This window comes from Mustelus asterias, chromosome 18 (assembly GCF_964213995.1).
Source record: "Mustelus asterias chromosome 18, sMusAst1.hap1.1, whole genome shotgun sequence".
In the NCBI taxonomy this organism is placed as follows: domain Eukaryota; kingdom Metazoa; phylum Chordata; class Chondrichthyes; order Carcharhiniformes; family Triakidae; genus Mustelus; species Mustelus asterias.
Window position 1 is genome coordinate 47,458,834 of NC_135818.1, and position 22,902 is coordinate 47,481,735.

Here is a 22,902-nt window from a genome sequence, read left to right on the forward strand (position 1 = left end):
CTGGGTTTACGGAACGTCACTTCCCACCGGGTCACTGGGTGCTCCTGTTTCCTCCCACAGTCCAAAGATGTGCAGGTTAGGTGGATTGACCATGCTAAATTGCCCCTTGGTGTCCAAAAGTGTGTAGGTTAGGGGGATTAGCAGGGTAAACACGTGGAGTTACAGGAAAGGGCCTGGGTGATATCTCTCTGTCAGAGAGTTAGTGCAGACTCGATAGGTTGAATGGCCTCCTTCTGCACGGTAAGAATTCTATGAATTCTATGATTGCAGATGAGTAAGTGCCAGAGCAGCGTCAGTTGTATTATCAATCACAGAGAACATTATGTATGTCGAGAATTCTGAAAGGTTTCAAGAGGATAAGTAACAATGGATTTTTTTCACTGCTTGGTATACCACTAATAAAGGAGCATTGACTTAGACCATCTATTAGAATAGCAGTGGGTGGGAAATTAGAATAATAATCCGCTTGGCGAATTCATTTAACATGGAATTGAATAGTAAATACTTGAAAAGGCAGAGTATAAAATTATATTGGAAATGCCAGAGGAATGGGATCATAATAGGTAATGGCCAGAATTCTCCGGCCGTTCACGTCCCGCCACCACTGCTAGCAGAATGGAGAATTTGGCGCTCAGCCAAATCTCTGTTCATTGCAGAGGGACGGGTGTCCCTGGCTGTGGGTGAGGTGGGAGAATCCGGCCCAATAGTTCAAAATGGACTAAATATGCGGTTGTTTAATTATGTCTCTAACATTTGGGAGAAAAGTTTTTTGCTTTGCTATGTCCCTGTTCTTTGTCACTTGAGTCCAACTAGATACTGCTCATTGGAGTTATGAAAGGGTCTGTGGCCAAGAGTTCAAACTTCAAATGTTACATTTAAGATTCATTTTTTAATGCATTTTGTTTCTACACTTCAATTCCCTCACATGTTTCTTCACAACCTTTTACTTTAAAAGAGTTATTGCACTGAATGTTCTTTTACTTATATCCATTTCATACTGAGTTCCCTTCTATGTCAATGTCTTGTCCACTTGCAGAGGAAGATGATGAAGATGATGATGAGGAAGATGAGGAGGAAGAAGAAGATGAGGAAAGTGACTCGGATGAAGACAGCATGGATTATGATACGGAGGAGCCTTCACTGCCGTATATAACACCCGGCGGGCCCGTAAGAGACAACAGAAACTTGACAAAAGTGATGGAGATGTCATATCAGCTTCCGGATTCCTTTGAGTGGAATCAGCATGATCAAGGTACGAAGAATCTGGGTAAGAATAAATAACCTTTTCTTTAAGTATAGCCTCCATGTGCTATTTTTAAACAGCATTAAATTAGACCCGTTAAATGAGTGGTTGAACAGCAGGAGCTTTGAATATGATGACAGTACTGGGAACGTATGTATGAATGCTCTCATTTGGGCTGGAATTTGTCTCTCTGCATGAAGGTAAGTATCAAAATTAAATTTAAATCCAAAAGAATCGTAATTGCGTTGCAGCAAATGGAAAAGAAATCCAGTTGGATGAAAGGAGAGATAGTCCTGATCCCTTCAGGCAAATGTGCACATATGTGTGCACAATGAGATATTTTTCTAAATTTAGTTTGTTCTGTCTATGTCTTGTTGGTCATAATGCAGTTGAAGAAAATACCTCTCTTTTTCATAGAATCCCTACAGTGCAGAAGAAGGCCATTTGGCCCATCACCTGCACCGACAACAATCCCACCCAAGCACTAACCCCGGAACCCCACCTATTTACCCTTCTAATCCCCTTGACATTAAGGGGAAATTTAGCATAGCCACTCAACCTAACCTGCACATCTTTGGAGTGTGGGAGGAAACCTGAGCCCCTGGAGGAAACCCACACAGACACGGGGAGAATGTGCAAACTCCACACAGTCACCTGAGGCTAGAATTGAACCCAGGTCCCTGGTGCTGTGAGGCAGCTGTGCTAACCACTGTGCCACCGTGCATTCGTTTTGGCGAGTTAGCAGTGGGAATAAAATGACAAATCTTAAACTGGCTCTGAATTTTCATATGGCTGGGATATACTTGTTGTACATTACAATGGTTATCACCAGCATCGGAATGTCCAGAACTTGTGACTCGTACCTCATTGTTTCAAGTATGATTAACAATGAACAAAGAACAATACAGCACAGGAACAGGCCCTTCGGCCCTCCAAGCCTGAGCCGCTCATGTGCCCAACTAGGCCATTCGTTTGTACAGACTATTCCCAGTCTGTTCATGTGGCTATCTAGATAAGTCTTAAACGATCCTAGCGTGTCCGCCTCAATCACCTTGCTTGGGAGTGCATTCCAGGTCCCCACTACCCTCTGTGTAAAATACGTCCCCCTGACATCTGTGTTGAACCTTGGCCCCCTCACCTTGAACCTGTGACCCCTTGTGTTCGCCACCTCCGACCTGGGAAAAAGCTTCCCACTGTTCACCCTATCTATGCCCTTCATAATTTTATACACCTCTATAAGGTCGCCCCTCATCCTCCGTCTTTCCAGGGAGAACATCCCCAGTTTACCCAATCTCTCCTCATAGCTAAGACCCTCCATACCAGGCAACATCCTGGTAAACCTCCTCTGTACTCTCTCCAAAGCCTCCACGTCCTTCTGGTAGTGTGGCGACCAGAACTGGACGCAGTATTCCAAATGTGGCCGAACCATCGTTCTATACAGCTGCAACATCATATGCCAACTTTTATATTCTATGCCCCGTCCAATAAAGGCAAGCATGCCATATGCCATCTTCACTACCTTCTCCACCTGTGCTGCCACCTTTAAGGATCTGTGGACTTGTACATCCAGGTCCCTCTGTGTGTCTATACTCCTGATGGTTCAGCCATTTATTGTATAGCTCCCCCTTACATTAGATCTACCGAAATGCATCACTTCGCATTTATCTGGATTATATTCCATCTGCCATTTCTCCGCCAATGTTCCAGCCTATCTATATCCTGCTGTATTCTCTGACAATGTTCATCACTATCCGCAACTCCAGCAATCTTCGTGTCGTCTGCAAACTTACTGATCACACCAGCTCCATCTTCCTCCAAATCATTTATATATATCACAAACAGCAGAGGTCCCAGTACAGAGCCCTGCGGAACTCCACTAGTCACAGACCTCCAACCGGAAAAAGACCCCTCCACTGCTACCCTCTGTCTTCTATGGCTAAGCCAGTTCTCCACCCATCTACTAGCTCACCTTTTATCCCGTGAGATTTAACCTTTTGCACCAGCCTGCCATGAGGGACCTTGTCAAACGCTTTACTAAAATCCATATAGACGACATCCACGGCCCTTCCCTCGTCAATCGTTTTTGTCACCTCCTCAAAAAACTCAACCAAATTTGTGAGGCATGAGCTGAGAGATGTACTTGTTGTAAATACTGGCACAAGTACTTTACTCTGGATCCTGAAGCAACTTTGAACAGTTGTTTTAGTAACTTGTTCCACCGGTTAAGAACAAACTATAAGCGTTTATTAACCAACAACAACTATTTACAGTGTGGTGCAGATTCAATGCTTCCAGACATGATTCTTGAATCTAACTGCTGGGGCCAGCCCAGACAAGTTGGAGTGAAGCCCCCAACTCAGTTCCCAAGTCGTCAGACCTGGGTCATGTGACTCTTTCAGCAGATCACCCCTTAAAGGGGCCAGATACCACAGTTGTTTAAGAGCTTTTTGAGCATTTCTTAAACCTTCACTTCAACACAATTAATATTGTCCCCAATACCTTGAGACCACCTGGAATCACCCCCCCCCCTTTCCCCTTGTCTCGTAAGGTGTTCTGTTGTAATTATAGAATTCACTTGGGCCGTTCCCTTGTTTGTTATTTTACCAGAAGAGGAGGAAGGGGAACATTTGAGGAGGATGTACCTTAAAAGGTATTGACACACAGGCCATGCAAATTTGATGCAGACCTTATAAAAATGGGCTTTGTCTGCGAGGATGGTAGGCTGTAAGAGAGCTGGATGAAGCCCAGTGGCCAAGATCGGCAGCTTAAACAGGCACGGAAACCTATACAATATCATCCAGGTGGCCATCCAAGGGTATATTTGCCCGGTCCCTGAGAGCATTATTATAAATGCAGAGGATCTCAAGTCAGTTTGATACGAATGTCAGGCATCAGTGCGGCAGAGTCATACATTCTATCCAGTCACCAAGTTCCCTAAAGTGTGACAATGGAACAAGAGGTCACATTCCAGCAGCCACTCCCACTCATTCCAGTTGTGAGGGTGCTATTCATCTGAGCCCATCGGGGACCATTGTCAGTTTGGCTGATGGCCTCTGCTCTTGGGTGGACGATGGTCTACCAAGAACTGACATTGGAATCCATGTTGTCTTAACAAGGAAAACATAAAAGTGGCTGCAAGGCTGTGAAGAGAGGAGGTTCTGCCCTGGGACTGTAAGAGAGAATGCTGTGAATTAAAAAGGATAATTTACAAAATGGGAAAGTATTACATGTTCTTTATTTTGTATCATTCTACAAACCTATCAACCAATTAATAAGGAGGACTCTACAACAGTCAAGAACAGCTTCTTTCCTGCTGCCATCAGACTTAAATGGAGCTACCTTATATTAAGTTGATCTTTCTCTACACCTTAGCTATGACTGTACCACGATAATCTGCACCCCCTTCTCTCTTTCTCCCCTATGTACTCTGTCTATGATATGCTTTGTATAGCGCGCAATAAACAATACTTTTCACAGTACATGCGGACAATAATAAATCAAGTCAAATCAAACTGTTAAAATCATGTTTGATTTGAAAATTCAAGACTCCCTACAAAGGTTCACTTACAGTTGGATCTTCTTGCAATCTGTCAGTGACATCCTTGTACATTACTGCATTGGTGTTAGCAGCTAGCATGCATTATTAATTATGGCGCTACCTGAGGCCAAATAATTTCCCACATAAACAGGTTTTCAAAGACATCCCATCTGCTGTCTCCTCTTTGAGCTCTTTCCGCATTGGTTTAGTTAATGATGTCACTAATATATGCAGACCTCAGTTTAGATGCTGGATTATGAAATCAAGCATCACCAAAATTCTGCACAAGTGTCACCAGAGTCCCACCATGAGTTACAGCAGTTACTCAACCAGCTTTCCTGAGGCCACCAGGGATGCACCTTGTGAAGTGTTCAAGTTTGTACATCTCTTCATCATTCTGCTTCTCTGACAACGCTGCTTTACCACCTCCCCCCCTCCCCCCCATCTACCCGAGGGACTGCCCTCAACAATTCCTGCCACTCCAGCACAGAAGATACCTCAGAGGAGGGCCCCCTGAGGTTGCAGCATCAGAAACTCCAAACCTTTCCAGGCATCAGCTCAAATAATATAAAAAGCACCACAGCGTTCATCACTCGGAGTGAGAGATTAATTCAAGGCAATTGTTATGTTTGACATCAAATTAATCACCTTTATCACATTTGATGCATTGGCCTGCAGTGTGGTTTAATAGGCAACCTCTGAGTTTGCACTGTCAGTTTGTTATCGATATAGAAGTTATTTGGAATGGTTTGAACATTCTTCTTTGCAGATCGAACAGAGTGATGAACAAGGATAGTTAATCAGAGGGCCAATTAGCTGATTCATCACATCTCTTGCTGCAAGTGTTTAGATTTGTAAAACAATTTTCACGATGGCAATGCCAGCATTTGTTGCCTATGAACCTTTGTTCTATTCTTCCTTGTGGAGGTGACACTCCTTCTTTTCCTGCCTTCTCCAAAGGGCACATCAATATGATTCTATTAATTTTTTTATAGACATAACAGCACAATTCTGCTACTTCAGTTAAGATGTGGAGATGCCGGCGTTGGACTGGGGTAAGCACAGTAAGAAGTCTCACAACACCAGGTTAAAGTCCAACAGGTTTATTTGGTAGCAAATACCATAAGCTTTCGGAGCTTGCTGCTCCTTCGTCAGAGAGACCACTCCATCTGACGAAGGAGCAGCAAGCTCCGAAAGCTTATGGTATTTGCTACCAAATAAACCTGTTGGACTTTAACCTGGTGTTGTGAGACTTCTTACTTCAATTAAGTGCAGACTGCTGAAGTTGTAAAATTGATATTTCATTAATGAATACATATCTAGATGTGACCACATCTAAATAGGTATTCATCCCAGTATAGGTACAACATTGGCATCTACCCGACAAAGTGGAAAATTGCTCAGGTATATCTTACTCATAAGATATCAGATAAATACAATCCAGCTAATTACCACACCAATAACCTACCTTCAATCATCAGCAAAATGATGGAAGACATTGCTGTTGGTGCTGTCAAGTGGCACTTGCACACCAATAACCTAATGCTAACTCCTGGCTCCACCAGGACTTTTCAGCTCCAAATCACATTGCTCCAAACATGGACAAAGTTTCAGAATTCCAGAGGGGAACTGAAAGTGACCCCTTGACATGAAGACAGTATTTGACCTGATGATGATGGGACCTGATGATTGAAGGCGAGGAAAATCAAGGGGGGAACTCTCAACTGGATGGAGTCATATCCGCACAAAGGAAAATGGCTACAGTTGCTGGAGGCCTATCATTTCACCCCCAAGACATTGTAGCAGGAGTTCCTCAGGGCAGTTTTTGAGGATGATCTTTCTTCTGTAATATGTTCAGAAGTGGAGATGCCAGCTGATGTTTTCAGTGTCCCGATCTATTCGCAACTCTTCATATTATGGACAAGTTTTTCCAGCTCTTCCTGCCAGTGGGATCTTCCGGTCCTGCTGAAGGCGATCTCCCGTGATGGGTTCCCCAGCAACAGGATGGATGAGCCACGCAAAACGCCATAGATTTTGGTGGGACTGGAAGATCCCACCGGATACCTCCGCAGTTGGAAAACACGCCAGAAGAAGGCCAGAAATTCCGTCAAATGAGTCTGTACCCCTCATGCAGCAAGGCCTGGCCAACATTCGGTCATCGGTTGATAAGTAGCAAGTAACAGTTGTTCAAGCTGAGGGAGTATTGCTTCTCTCAGAGGGTGATGAATCTTTGGAATTCTCTTTCCCAGAGAGTGGAAGCTGAGACATTGAATATATTCAAGGCTGAGATGGACAGATTCTTGAACTATAGGGGAGTCACTACTACGGGGATTTGACAGAAAGTTGGAGTTGAGGCCATGATCAGATCAGCCTTGATTTTATTGAATGCAGTGAAATAGGATCAAAACATTTGTGTGGCTTACTTCCCCTATTTCTTATGTCCCTGTGTGCCACACAAGTGGCAGGTGGTAACACTCTAACAAGCGGGAGTCAAAATGCCTTCCCTTGACATTCCATGGCATTAGCATCACTGAATCCCCCCAACACCAACATCCTTAGCGTTATTATTCATCAGAAACTTAAGTGGACCAGCCACCTACATTTGGCCACAAAAGCAGGTCAGAGGCTGGCTATTCTGTGGTGAATAATTCACTTTCTGACTCCTGAAAACTTTTCCACCATCTGTAAAGACACCACAAGTCTGGAGCATGATTGAACAAACATTCCAAGAAGACTCAAGAAGCTTGACACCATTAAGGACAAAAGACCCCACAGGATTGTTGCCGCTTCACCAGCAGTTCAATATGGCTGCAGTGAGCAGCATCTACAAGGTGCGCTGCAGTAATTCATGAAGGCCTCAATGACAGCGCTTCCCTAACATGCAACCTCTACCACACAGAAGGGCATCAGCAGATGCACAGACACTAACGACCGTGAGTTCCTGTCCACACCATTGTGACTTGGAACTATTTTGTCATTCCTTCACTGTCACTGGGCCAAAACCCTGTAAATTCCTGCCAGCAGCACTATGGGAGTATATTAATTTCACAGACTGCAGCGGTTCAAAAAAGCAGCTCACTGCCACCTTCTTGGGGAACTCAACGATGCCTGCATCTCAAGACTGAATTTTTAAAAAGAGCTGTGGCCTTGAAAGGAACCACTGGAGGGCGCCACCTAAAAGGCCAGCTGTTTTAAAAACAATCCAGTCAGAGGTGGATTTTAAAATCCAAACTGGATAAATTTTGAAAAATATTCAATCAAAATGGCCAATTTGCATTTACAAATTATTTGGGAACACACTGCTGATTATTTATCGATGCGCATTGCAATATTTCAGCCACACTCATCACTAGCTACAGATTTATCTTGTATTCTTTTAGATAGATCTTGTACTTGCTTGGTCATAAACAGGTAGAAAATACAAATTTGTAAGGAAATCTTAAAATAATTAATTTCAGTTGACTTATTTCATCGCTTGACCCTTGGAGCAGAAATTTGGAAAAATGCCGAATGTTTAAAATGATAATATGTTGTTTTAGAGTACATAGAATCCCCGAAGGAGGCCATTCAGCCCATCAAGCCTGCTCTGACTGCAATCCCACCCAAGCCCTATCCCTGTGACCCCATGTATTTACCCTGCCAGTTCCCCTGAAACTAAGGGTCAATTTAGCACGGCCAATCCATCTAACCTGCACATTTTTTGGACTGTGGGAGGAAACCGGAGCACCCGGAGGAAACCCACGCAGGCACGGGGAGAATGTGTAAACTCCACGCAGACAGAGACCCAAGGCTGGAATTGAACCCGGGTCCCTGGTGTTGTGAGGCTGCAGTGCTAACCACTGTGCTGCCCGGTGGCATACATATTTACGTACAAATATATAAAAAGTGCAAAATGCAGTCAGTTGTAAGGACTGTTCTAGTATTTTGTAAATGTGCACTATAGTAGAATTTGATTTTCACTACAGCAATTTATTACTGGGGGTGAGAATTACAAAAATTAGTTACTGATAGATAATAAACATGAAAGTTAGTCACTGGTTATACAATAATTTTTTTTGTTCATTCAAAGGATGTGGGCATCACTAGCTAGGCTGGCACTTATTGCCTATCCCTAATTGCCCCAAGAAAGTAGTCTTCAGCTGGTGAGCTGCCATCCATTATCACATTTTTATCAAACTGAATCCACATGTTGTTCAAATACTATAAGATAAGACTAGTTATCCTACAAATCCTTTACCTGTCCCTTCATTTCAGAGAGAAGGTTTTAATTATTTAGTTGGCCCTCATATTTTAAACACATTATGGGCCAAAGTCATATATTTGAAGCCGTCTCTTTAAAATATGAATATGACTGCACACATCTAATGATCTGACGAGCTGCTTTGTAAATTTAAAACCTCTACTCTTTCTTTTATTGATGGCTTGGGACCAGGTTGCCGATCTGCATTTCTTTCTTGACTATAAAATGCTGTGCGATTATATGGAGCAAAAGATAAGAAGAGGGAAAATAATGAGCGTGGTTTGATTTAGTATTTGTGCTACTTGTAAGTACAATTGGGTTGTAGTCTTGAGCATCAGGAGAAACTGGTGGGATAAAATTAAAGTGGAATGGTGGAATTTTCCGGTTACCCCCCACTCCCGGGAGGGTTTAATGGCGGGTTGGAAGGACAATATGGTGGGAGCTGAGTAATCAGTTTCCCACTGGATTAGGATGATGGTGAGAACTTGCATTCCTGCTCGGCATTCCCACCAGAGACCGGCATCAAACCGATTTGCATCCCGTTAATGGGATGCAGACGAAACCCCGACCAGAATCACGCACCCCACCCGATCATCCAGGCCATCGCCACTGGGAAAACACGCCGGTCCAGAACACGCCTGGACTAACATGGCGTGCAAATGTCGGACTTACCTGCAAGATGGCTGAGGGCATCTCATGGAGATTGGAAGGGAAGATGGAGGAAAAGCAGCATAATTACGGACCCCACACACCCCGGACATTCTCTCTTCCACCTTCTTCTGTCCGGAAAAATATACAAAAGTCCGAGGTCACGTGCCAACCGACTCAAGAACAGCTTCTTCCCTGCTGCTGTCAGACTTTTGGATGGACCTACCTCGCATTAAGTTGATCTTTCTCTACACCCTAGCTATGACTGTAACACTACATTCTGCACTCTCTCATTTCCTTCTCTATGAATGGTATGCTTTGTTTGTATAGTGTGCGAGAAACAATACTTTTCACTGTATACCAATACATGTGACAATAATAAATCAAATCAAATCAAAAAGGCCTCCAGCAACTGGACCTTGGAGCAGCACATGCCGCAGTGGGTGGGTGAAGCATCATTCAAGTGGATCCATCCAGGAAGTGGGTGTCCTCGGAGTAGCTTCTTCCAGGAGGTTGGTCTTCACGCTCCAGGTGGACGACTGCAGGAGGTACTTCTGGGCGGCGATGGTGTGTGCTGAGGCGGGGGGATTAGACGGGGAGGAGAAGAATGAAGAGCAGGGACGGGTGTGGAGACCAAGAGTGGGGTGGAGAGATTGGGGATGGAAGGGAAAGAGAGAGATGCCGTGTGCTCACGTAATGGGTGAAGTGGTCTGGAGCATGAGGGTGGGGGAATGGGAGGGGGTGTGGGGTTGTGTGTTGAGGCTTGGACAAGCATGGTGGAGGGGATAGCGGGAAAAGGGGTTCAGAGGCAGAAGTCGGTAGAGTCAATGGAAGAGTCCTGGGGGGTCATTTTCAGGGTACCAGTGACAGGACCCTATAGTGACAGCTAAAGGGGGCAGTGGGAGCTGGTAGAGTCGGAGGGTAGGACAATGGCGGGTGCAGGAGCATTGAAGCTCGCTAGAGGGAATGCAGAAGGTGATGCAGATTCTGTGGGTCGGCAGGATGTAGGGGAGCACGTCAGTTATAATGAAGGTGGGCTCTTTGGGAGGGTAGGGGACTTCAATATTCACCTACACAGAATGGAAGATGAAGGGTAATGGTGGGAGGTTAAGTGTACCGCTAGGGGTGACAGGAGGAAGAGAGAAGGTGTTGGAATCAACGTGGAGCGTTACTCGCACCATGGCTTCCCACAGCCATACAGAGCTTCATGGTGGAAATCTCGAGACACTACATGGAAGTTGGGTCATCAAAGGTGGGCGGAGATGTAGGTCAGCTCTCCTGGACAACTGAAAGGGAAGCCCAGCTGGTAATACTAATAATGCTAGGGCCTTGGGACAGATAAGAGTGTGAAGGGCAAAGGCTCAGTGTGCACAGGAGACAAGGAGTCCTAGCAAAGCCCTCTGCTTCCCTGCACATGTCTGATTCCCGGGAAGATGGGGCTGGCAGGATAGTGGGCTAGGGGGGAATGGCTTAGGGGTCATTGCAAATAAATCTCATCAAACGTGATTGGAGTGCAATTGAACTATATTTACAAAAATGCGATAAGTATAACCATCATCGTACACCTGTGCCACCACTTGTGAAGCAAGAACTTCATAATCTTTCCTTCCCTACCATTTCTTCTAAGTGCTCCCCCAGCATTCGCAGCAGATTGGGGGTAGTCTGCTGACCAATTGGTCCTGTTGTCTTGGTTGATCTTAGCAGCTGTCCTCTGGAGTCCTGAGGCCTGGAGGACCTTGACCAACTTTGCTGTCCTGCTGTGGGGCAGCCGCCCCTTCTATGGTCACAGAGGGTGAGCCTGAAGGAGTCACAGTCAAGGGGGGGTTTAGAAGGGCTGGACACCCTTGGAGAGTGGAGGTCCCGGGGTATCCAACTGTTGAGCCTCCTCCCTTTGGGTGCCCAAAGAGCCTGTACATGACTCCTGAGGAAAAGGGGTGCCTGGAGGGAAGTCAAAGTGCCCCGTCTATCTCCTGCATAGCCACTACAAAAGTTCACCCTGGCTACAGTGATGCATGTGCATCTCTGACAGAAACTGCTGGACCAGGTTCTCCACGGAGTCTACCACCCTCCCCTGGAGACCACTATATTGCACAGATCAACACCACTTCACTAGCCAGCAGGTGGGTGGTCTCCTCTGCCTCATGTGCAACTTGTTGAGAACCTCCGACATCTCTGCCTAATGTTTCCCCGGTCTCTTGCTGCCTCTTCAGCATCTCTTGGAAGTCCGATTCCAGAGGCCAATCATTGGGTGTGAACCTCTTCCCCAGCACTTCCCCAAGTATCGATGAGCTTGTCTGAGCCTGCCTGCTGCTGTGGACATGTACAGTAACCACCAGATTGTGAGACCCTTCCTGAACTAGATCTAGTACCCACCGAGATGTGTGTCCCTGGGCTGGTGGAGGCTGCAGGTGACTCCTGTGATGCCTCTACAGGTGCACTTTCTCCTTCTGTAATGTCCTTGATCCTCGCCAGGATTGTCTGAGTGCTGGACAGGGCTTCTCCCCGCCCTGCCGGCCCCTGTAAGTGAGAGAGGAGAGGGTGAGTGATTGCATGAGCTGTCTCCAACATGGAGAGAGGTGTGAATGACCCTTAGGTTTCTATGACAAGCAAGGATCGTGACTGGATGCAGGCCACAAACCAATCTCTCCGTCTTCGCAGCCTCTGTCCCGTTCAACCTCTACCAGCTTAGCTGCCTGCCCTCGAAGTTGGTGAAATCTTTGAAGTGTGGCTGGTCCCTTCCCATCTTCTCCCTCTCTGTCCTGTTAGCTTGACTTTTCCTGCACAAAGCGAGAAGATGGTGTGGAGAGTAATTGGGTTTTATGTATCTTTCTTGTGCTTCCAGTCTTACAAAGAACCCATTGGATTGTGTGCATCCTGATTGATGTCCACAAGGGTTTAGGGGCAGCACTATTCAGAATGGTTAAAGCTTGCAGATATAAGGATAAGGCTCACAGAAGCATGTCATGAGGGGTGCTTGCTGATGTCCTCAATGCCTGACACCCTTACACCGCTCCCTTCCCCTTCAGACATCATCTGACTCTCTGTTTGAAAGAATCAGGGACCCAGAGTGGCCTCTCCACCTGCAGAGAAGATGGACTACAGTGGGGCTACAAGGAATCACCTAAGCAAGCTGCCACTGAGTCCCATGTTCCCTCTCCCAGTCAGTAAGGTGAATGTGAGCAATTGAGGGTTGGCAGAGTGGATGAGGCCATTCATCCACGTGAGCACTGATTGGGCAGCACTATTTTCCCTTGCAGTTCTCCACATTCTGGGTGCAGTTTTTGTTTCATTTTAAGAAGAAGGTAGATACGTTGGAAGTGATTCAGAGGAGGTTTAGTAATAACTGGAATGAGTGGGTTGTCCTCTGAGGATAGTCCTCTGGGCTTGTTGTCAGTAAATAACATCCTGAATAGTCTTGAGAAGGTGGATGTGGAAAGGACTTATCCTCTTGTGGTTGAGTCCAGAAACAGAGGGCATTGTTTTAAAATTAGGGGTATCTTTTTAGGACAGAGATGAGAAATATTTTCTCTGAGAGTTGTGCGACTTTGGAACTCTGCCTCAGAAGGTGGTGGACGTGGAGGAACATTGGATATTATTAAGGTGGGGGTAGATAGCAAGGGAATCAAAGGTTATCATAAGTAGATGGGAATGTGGAACTTGAAACATTATTGAATGGCTATGCAGGCTCGAGGGGCTGAATGGTCTACTTCTGCTGCTATTTTGTATGTTTGTATGTCCATATTCTACCTTGTTTTTATATTCTACCTGGGTGGTACAGTGGTTAGCTCTGCTGCCACACAGAGCCAGGGACATGGGTTCGATTCCCAGCTTGGGTCACTGTGTGGAGTTTGCATGTTCTCTCTGTGGGTTTCCTCTGACAGTCCAAAAGACATGCTGGTTAGCTGCATTGGCCGTGCTAAACTCTCCCTCAGTGTACCCGAACGGGCGCCGGAGTGTGGCGACTAGGGGATTTTCACAGTAACTTTCTTGCAGTGTTAATGTAAGCCTACTTGTGACACTAATCAATAAACTTAAACTTGTTTATGAAGACATAAGCAAAATTAACATTGCATGCAGTGACGGTGTCCTATTGAAGAAAATGAAAATGTGAGTCCATTGGTTATGGAGAGAGCAAACCTTCTTATTTTATTGAAATTGTGGTTTCCTCCCACTGTTATTTATGTGGGGCATGTGGTGATGATGCTAATATACTATGAATGGCAACCTAGCTCAGAATAATGAGGGAACTCAGAAGAAGATTTACAGAAAAATTGTAAAGCAGCACCGCAAAATGGGAAAGAACAGATTAAGACATTTTCTCTTTTGATTGTCAAATTATCCTTGACCACAGAAAATAGTTTGTGGTTATGCAGGGTCATCGAGCCTATTTATATCAAAACTACAAACACTGCATTCTCAGAAGACCAAGCAAGAGTTTGTTAAAATTCTTATTTTCCTTTGACTGCACTCCAACCGAGACATTAATACACTGACATTTTAAAAATGAAAGGTAATAACTTAATTATCTGTTGGCATTCTTTGGAAGATGGATCAATCATTTCAAGCTGTTGTTATTTTTCAGCTACAGTCTATTGATTTCGCCAATATAAAGGACAAATAGTAATTTTATTGCTTATTTTGTACCAAAGTACAAAATAATATAAAGGGAAGTCAATGGATACTCTACCCTTGAGGACAAAAGAATCTAAAATTAAACTAATCCTATATCAAGGAGTGACAATGCCTTAAATTATCTTTCCTTTGGCGGGGGTTTGCGGTGATTTTAACATTCTGACACATTGGCCCCAGTGACAAGGGGTGAGGAATGATTGGTAGTGGCCAATAGTACATGGGGAATCTGGAAGCCTGCAGGTTGTGGAATTAAAGCGACAGTTACATCCATCCCTGAGTAAAGACAACAGTGTTAGCAAGATGATTCTGTGTTAGTTATTGGTTAGCACACTGCTACAGTGGTTAGCATTGCTGCCTCACAGCAGGTGACCCAGGTTCGATTCCCGGCTTGGGTGACTGTCTGCGTGGAGTTTGCACATTCTCCCCGTGTCTGCGTGGGTTTCCTCCGGGTGCTCTGGTTTCCTCCCATGGTACGAAGATGTGTGGGTTAGGTGGATTGGCCATGCTAAATTACCCCTTAGTGTCAGGGGGACTAGCTAGAATAAATGCATGGGATTATGGGGATTAGGCTTGGGTGGGATTGTGATCGGTGCATAAGAACATGAGAAATAGGAGCAGGAGTAGGCCATCTAGCCCCTCGAGCCTGCCCCGCCATTCAATAAGATCATGGCTGATCTGAAGTGGATCAGTTCCACTTACCCGCCTGATCCCTATAACCCCTAATTCCCTTACCGATCAGGAATCCATCTATCCGTGATTTAAACATATTCAACGAGGTAGCCTCCACCACTTCAGTGGGCAGAGAATTCCAGAGATTCACCACCCTCTGAGAGAAGAAGTTCCTCCTCAACTCTGTCCTAAACTGACCCCCCTTTATTTTGAGGCTGTGCCCTCTAGTTCTAGTTTCCTTTCTAAGTGGAAAGAATCTCTCCACCTCTACTCTATCCAGCCCCTTCATTATCTTATAGGTCTATAAGATCCCCCCTCAGCCTTCTAAATTCCAACGAATACAAACCCAATCTGCTCAGTCTCTCCTCATAATCAACACCCCTCATCTCTGGTATCAACCTGGTGAACCTTCTCTGCACTCCCTCCAAGGCCAATATATCCTTCCGCAAATAAGGTGGGCCGAATGGCCTCCTTCTGCACTGTAGGATTCTATGATTAGTTATTTCATATAAACCCTACAGTGCAGAAGAGGCCATTCTGCCCATAGAGTCTGCACCGACTCTCTGACTGAGCATCTTATCCAGGCCCACCCCCCCTGCTCTATCCCTCTAACCTCACATATTTACCCTGTTAATCCCCGGAATTTACACATTTTGGGACACTAAGGGTCAATTTAGCATGGCCAACCTGCACATCTTTGGACAGTGGGAGGAAACCGGAGCACCCGGAGGAAACTCATGCAGAAACGGGGAAAATGTGCAAACTCCACACACACTCACCCAAGGCCGGAATTGAACCCAGGTCCCTGGAGCTGTGAGGCAGCAGTGCTAACCCCTGTGCCACTGTGCTGGTTAAGGAGAGAATTATCATTATTTTACTCTAGTAGCCTTTACCTTGACTGGCACTCAATAAAATTAAATAAGTCTAAAAAATCCAAAGTGTGCTGTGATTATTTTGTCATTTCTTTGAGAATTCCTAGCTAACTTCTTATGTATTGAGGGAGTGATATCATAATTGTAATGAGCTTCAGTCCCTTCATGTTCCAAATATGCCTTTGATCACTGTTAATTTGCAAGTAAGGAGTGCTATTTTTGATTCTAAGAAAGCCTATCTGACTGGTATTTTCCACATCCTGGCCTGGGCCTCACCTACTCCAGGGAAGCCAAGCTGCAAGGACTTGTGGTCAGTTTTTCATAGATCAGGAGTCTGTGTTTTAAGATTATAGCTTGGACTTGCATTGGGCCAGATTGTATAAATTCCAGGTGACCATGATCAAGGATTATCAGTATCAAGTCATTTTTATCAAGTTCTGCACTATTACCCTTCCCAACAGTTTGCAAAACAAAGCATTACTCTGCAACTTTGGGTTTGTATCTTTCTCCTCAGGGATTCTCCCCTTGCTCTAAGGAGATTTCTGTGGTCAGGCTGTGTGGACTTTATTTGACATTTTGTTGAAGAAATGAACCTTCCATTTTTTTTTGAGCCTTTCAGTTATAGAAAAAAATAACACTTTTAACCTTCTAACCATTCATTATGGCCAGATTTCTAAACGTGGATTCCTTCACATGATCCTTGACCCTGGCTGGGGGCCTGGGACTGGGGTCCAATCCCCGACCTTTGGGGGTTGTGGGGAGTGTGATGCACGACTTGGATGGGTGGAGGGTGGTGGCTGAGGAGAGTCTGATCCTTGACCTTGGGTTGGGAGATCATGGTTCTTGACCCTGGGAGTTGGGAGAGTGTGATCCTTGGGGTTAGGGAATGTGACCCTTGACCTATGAGGTTGGGGGTACCATGACCCTTGACCTCAGGAGTTGGGAGAGTGTGATTCTTGACTCTGGGCTTAGGGGGAAGTGTGATCTCTTTTGTCGGAAGGTAGATGTAAAGATGTTTGCTACTGACAGCTGTATAAGATAGAAAGCCAGCAATATGTAGTTAAAAATTGTCTTTTCACTTCAAATTTGAGGTTTTTTTTTAGGAAACAAAGTATGTTGAATTTTAGCTATCAAAACCACTTTGAGCGAAATGAGGGAGAGGATGGCAGAAGGAGGAAGGAAACAGGGGCTGAGGATGATGGTCCTTTTGATAGTTCATCACGTGACCTTGGAGGTTTTGTAAGCTCTGTGTAAGTTCGGTAGGTCTCCTGAAGAGCTTCTGAGTCCTGTATAGTTTATCAGTAAGTGATTATTAACTAGTTGTAACTCCTTTAACCACATACATATATACAGTATCAGGCCCAAGCGAGGAACTGTCTCCATGCTTACCTTTACACATGTCTCTGTCCAGTACAAGACTGGGGTGGCACGGTGGCGCAGTGGTTAGCACTGCTGCCTCACAGTGCCAGGGACCCAGGTTCAATTCCAGCCCCGGGTCACTGTCTGTGTGGAGTTTGCACTTTCTCCCCGTGTCTGCGTGGGTTTCCTCTGGGTGCTCCCGTTTCCTCCAACAGTCCAAAGATGTGCAGGTTAGGTTGATTGGCTATGCTATGGCTATGGGGATTAACAGAGTAAATGAGGGTTATGGGAATAGGGTCTGGGTGGGATTGTGGTCGGTACAGACTCAATGGGCCGAATGGCCTCCTTCTGTACTATAGGGATTCTATGAAACAGTTCTATTCCATGAAACTGCCCTCTAGACTCAGGTCATGTGTTCCTTTACATCATACTTTTACATCACTTTGGAAGCATAAACCAGAAGGCAGATTACTACCTGAATGGCTGTAAATTAGGAGAGGGGAGTGTGCAGCGGGACCTGGGTGTCCTTGTGCACCAGTCACTGAAGGTAACTATGCAGGTGCAGCAGGCAGTAACGAAGACAAATGGCATGTTGGCCTTCATTGCGAGAGGTTTCGAGTACAGGAGCAGGGATGTGTTGTTGCAATTATACAGGGCCTTGGTGAGGCTACACCTAGAGTATTGTGTGCAGTTTTGGTCTCCTTTTCTGAGGGAGGATGTTCTTGTTTTCGAGGGAGTGCAGCGAATGTTTACCAGGTTGATTCTGGGGATGGCGGGACTGATATATGAGGAGAGATTGACTAGGTTAGGATTGTGGGGGATGAATGAGGGGGGATCTCATAGAAACTTATAAAATTCTAACAGGTCTCGACAGGATAGATGCAAGGAGGATGTTCTCGTTGGCGGGGGAGTCCAGAACCAGGGGTCACAGTCCGAGGATTCAGTGGAGACCATTTAGGATGGAGGTGAGAAGACATTTCTTCATCCAAAGAGTGGTGAGCCTGTGGAATTCATTATCACAGGAAGTAGTTGATGCCAAAACATTGAATGTATTCAAGAGGCAGCTGGATATAGCACTTGGGGCGAATGGGATCAAAGGCTATGGGGAAAAAGCAGGATTAGGCTATTGAGTTGGATGATCAGCCATGACTGTAATGAATGGCAGAGCAGGCTCGAACGGCCAAATGGCCTCCTCCTGCTCCTATGTTTCTATGTTTCTATACTCTGAACAGCACTGTAGCCAGTCCCATTTCTATGTCAGACACTTACACTACAGGAGTGAATAGGTCAAAGTGATTGGAGAGTGGATGAAGTTGTCAGAGTAGAATGAATGACAAAGAGGAGTGTATACTGGGGTTGAGTAGGTAGCTTAAAAGGATAGAATTAGAGGCTGTGATAGGAGTGAGTGTAATCAATGATAGTAGCCAGAGGATAGTTGGAAGGGAACAAATTTGTGGATGGGAGAGAGGGTAAGGATTTTAACAAGATAAGGAGATAAAAGAGTTGAAAGAGAGCTATTGAGTGCTGCAGTCCTCCAATGGAAAGTGCAGCCTGGAGGCCTTGGCAGCAACACTATCCCATGCCAAATGTTTCCCAATCGAAAGGAAAGAGAAAAACACAAGAGAACAGAGACTGAAGCAAGGATAGGAGTCAGGGGAGAGAAGCAGAGAAAAAGAGACCAAAGCAGAGACCTTGGGTGCAATCTTACGACCTCGTCTCGCCTGTGGCGAGTGGTAGGTAGGTGAGTGGGTAGGTAGGTGGGTGAGGTAGGTAGATAGATGAGTGGGTACACGAGTGGGTCTGTGTGGAGTTTGCACATTCTCCTCATGTCTGCGTGGGTTTCCTCCGGGTGCTCCGGTTTCCTCCCACAGTCCAAAGATGTGCGGGTTAGGTTGATTGGCCATGCTAAAAAAAATTTTCCCTTAGTGTCCTGAGATGCGTAGGTTAGAGGGATTAGTGGGTAAATCTGTAGGGATATGGGGATAGGGCCTGGGTGGGATGGTGGTCGGTGCAGACTCGATGGGCCGAATGGCCTCTTTCTGTACTGTAGGGTTTCTATGATTCTATGATTCTACGATAAGTGGGTGAATGGTTGAGATGGTTGAGTCGGATAGTCTAGGGTACACATGGAGAAGGTCCCAAGTAAGGGAATGGGACAGGAAAATGTCCCAGAAGACAGTCTCGTTAAGGGACAAGGACATGAATCAGAGACAGTCGACAAATCCATAGAATCTGCTTTGATGGCATCTGTCACTTGGTTTTGGGCTGTGGTGTATCGGACCACGGTTCACCGATTAGTTCACATGTACCGCATATGTACCCTGAATACTATAAGATAGATATTGTGTTATATTTACAAAGCTGTATGTATCTATAAAAGCATAGTTGGGGGTGAGGGAATAGTGATTTGACTTCCAATTACCTGTGTTGTATTGAAATCTTCCAGCCTTTTTGTGAAGTGTAATATAGTTCATTTTTCTTGTTTAATAAATGGGTTAAATAATTGTTTAATAATTCTGGGTTAAAAGTACACCAGCAGACTCCTGTGAATGTGTTCAGTAACTGCCCTCCACAATGCAGAAATTTTTTTTTTAGGATCTATCAAGCCAGGTTTCACTCTGGGATCATAACAATGACTCTGAAACGATATTTTCCACTTGCTGCACTTACCATTGCCAGCTTAATATAAAATATGAGAAAGTTGGTACTTAATAGCGAGTTATGGAGAATATCAACCTCATCATGTGAGTGAGAGGGGTTTACAGGAACAAACAAACTGTGCAGGTACAGCTCATGAGTATAACAAATTATTTGTTTAATGCTTACCATTAAGTAATTCATTTCCCCCTTAGCTGTGATTTTAAAATTTAATTTTCACGTAATGGCTACATCAATTGAGGTCTGTGCGACTGCATGTACATATAATATATATCTTTATCGTGAGAGAGAAAGGTGAAAATACACTTGAAGCAAATGTGCAACAGCAATTAAACTGCCTTTCTTATTGGTTTTCCAGGGTTTCTGCAGTCTTATGGCAGATAAACCATCGAATCCTTGTAAAAGTTAGACCCTTAAATTTAGCTGCTGCATTGAGATTTCTCCAATGAGCAATGAGAATTATTTAACAGACTGAATAAAAGAAGAACTACCTCAGCGATCTCAGACCAGCATCTGGTATGTAGAGACAGGAGTAGGTAATTCAGCCCCTTGAGCCTGTTCCCCGATTCAGTTAGATCATCTGGATTTTAGCCCTGTCTACCCTCCTCAATTTCCACAGATATTAATATCCTTGTCTAACTAAAATCCATCAACCTCAGTTCCGAAATTAACAATTGACCCAGCCTCAGCAGCTATGTGGGGGAGAATTAGGCCAGTTTCCCAATACCCGCTATCAGCTCCAGAAAGATAAAACTTGGTGACTCTTTTCCCTGGTACGTGCAGGTAATTGAGCAAAACTGGGACATATTAATTTAATATTGGAAGCAATATGCTGACTAATTAAGTTCTACGATCACACATTGCCTGTGTCAGCAGTACAGGAACCATCATCTCCATTGAGTCTTTAATCATTTATATCCATCTTTAAGATTATAACGTTTAATCCATCCTGTAAATATAAGTTAAACTATGCTTGAAATTTTCTTTCAAATCGCTGCAGTTATGAGTTTAGTCTCCAAGAATTGATTTACTTATAAATCAGCTACTTCCCGATGCTTCAATTACTGGCCTGAAGTTTTAATTACAAGTGTCTAAACTATCAAAAGTTGGCAGTGATGGAGCGCTTCATATACAGGAGGACTTCTCGGTGTGCTTTTCAATAAGGAAGAAATGGATAAAGTGGACAATGAAGAAAGGGAAGAGAAATGATGATGGTGAAGAAATGAGTTGATCAGGACACGGGGAGAACTTCCTGCTCTTTTTTTCTGTGATGCCAAATTTTGTGCTGTCTGTTAATTTAAAGCATGCGGCTAGCACCAAGTATGCTTTAGAGCAGGGAGCACAGAATGATGAGAGGCCAGCACCAGGTAAAGTTGCACTACTTAAACCCAACCTGCACCTCTTAAAGGGGAGGTTCGCTGTGGCTGGAACAGACACTGAAAGTCATTGTGCAACTGATTCTGACCCGGGCGAGACAGAATCGGAGAGAGTGGGCTCTTAAGATATTCTGACACTGCACTGGAGGCCATGGTGCAGGCGGTGAATAGAGCAAGAGAATTCCGCTATCCACACAGAACCAGGAGACCTCCAAACAAGCACTGAGAAGGTGGTGGAGCAGATAGCCATGGCTGTCAGTGCCAGCAGTCTGTCCCCAAGAACCTGGACCCAGATCCGCAAGAAGTTCAGTGACCTCACGTGAGTGGTTAGTGTCAGTGAAGGTATCTTCGAATGCTGTATCCCACCAATGGCATCACTCTCCTCCCATGCTGCACAATGCAACCCTTCCCTATCAACAATTTCTATCATAATCACCACTCATGCCTCAAATTCATAGCCTCAACTCACCCTCACACACTCAGCATTTCTGTATGCCTCACATAAGAACATAAGAACATAAGAAATAGGAGCAGGAGTAGGCCATCTAGCCCCTCGAGCCTGCCCCGCCATTCAATAAGATCATGGCTGATCTGAAGTGGATCAGTTCCACTTACCCGCCTGATCCCTATAACCCCTAATTCCCTTACCGATCAGGAATCCATCTATCCGTGATTTAAACATATTCAACGAGGTAGCCTCCACCACTTCAGTGGGCAGAGAATTCCAGAGATTCACCACCCTCTGAGAGAAGAAGTTCCTCCTCAACTCTGTCCTAAACTGACCCCCCTTTATTTTGAGGCTGTGCCTTCTAGTTCTAGTTTCCTTTCTAAGTGGAAAGAATCTCTCCACTTCTACTCTATCCAGCCCCTTCAGTATCTTATAGGTCTATAAGATCCCCCCTCAGCCTTCTAAATTCCAACGAGTACAAACCCAATCTGCTCAGTCTCTCCTCATAATCAACACCCCTCATCTCTGGTATCAACCTAGTGAACCTTCTCTGCACTCCCTCCAAGGCCAATATATCCTTCCGCTTCTTGCAGTTTGCACACACTGTCAGCTATTCTACCATGACAGGCACATCATGCAAATCAATTGCATCACACTCACTGTTAGACTTCCCCGTTGTGGCGATGCCGGCATTGGACTGGGGTAAGCACAGTAAGAAGTCTCACAACACCAGGTTAAAGTCCAACAGGTTTATTTGGCAGCACTAGCTTTTGGAGTCCGAAAGCTAGTGCTGCTAAATAAACCTGTTGGACTTTAACCTGGTGTTGTGAGACTTCTTACTGAGACTGCCCTGTCACAGGACAAGGTGGTGCACAACAGGAGGCAAGGACACCTAACTGGCAGGAGCAGGAAATCACGCTGATGGAAGAGACAGTTCCTTCCATTACTGGAGCAGGAATGACTGACGTTCTGACCAGCAGAAGAGCTCAAACCCAACAAAGGTGACAGTATCCTCTTACCTAATCCTCCTTCTCACATTCCCTCATCCCCATACAAGCTGCAGCTGTTCTAAACATTGACTCCTTTCCCCCATACCCAGCCACTCCCCCACCCCTCACCTCAGCCTCACTCTACTGCCTTTCCTCCAAGAACTGCAGCCTGGAGGTTGGAGAAGGAGGACAGTGGTGAAGAAACATTCACTTGCTCTCACACTCACTGC

At 45.1% G+C, this 22,902-nt stretch overlaps 1 protein-coding gene across 1 annotated transcript in view; it reads left to right on the forward strand.

The window, feature by feature from the left end:
- armh4 (armadillo like helical domain containing 4) overlaps positions 1-22,902 on the forward strand; it is a 129,754-nt gene that overhangs the window by 41,316 nt on the left and 65,536 nt on the right. The window contains exon 8 of the mRNA XM_078233112.1: positions 1,043-1,267. Within this exon, the coding sequence (XP_078089238.1) occupies positions 1,043-1,267 (225 nt within the window). The remainder of the gene's footprint in view (positions 1-1,042; positions 1,268-22,902) is intronic.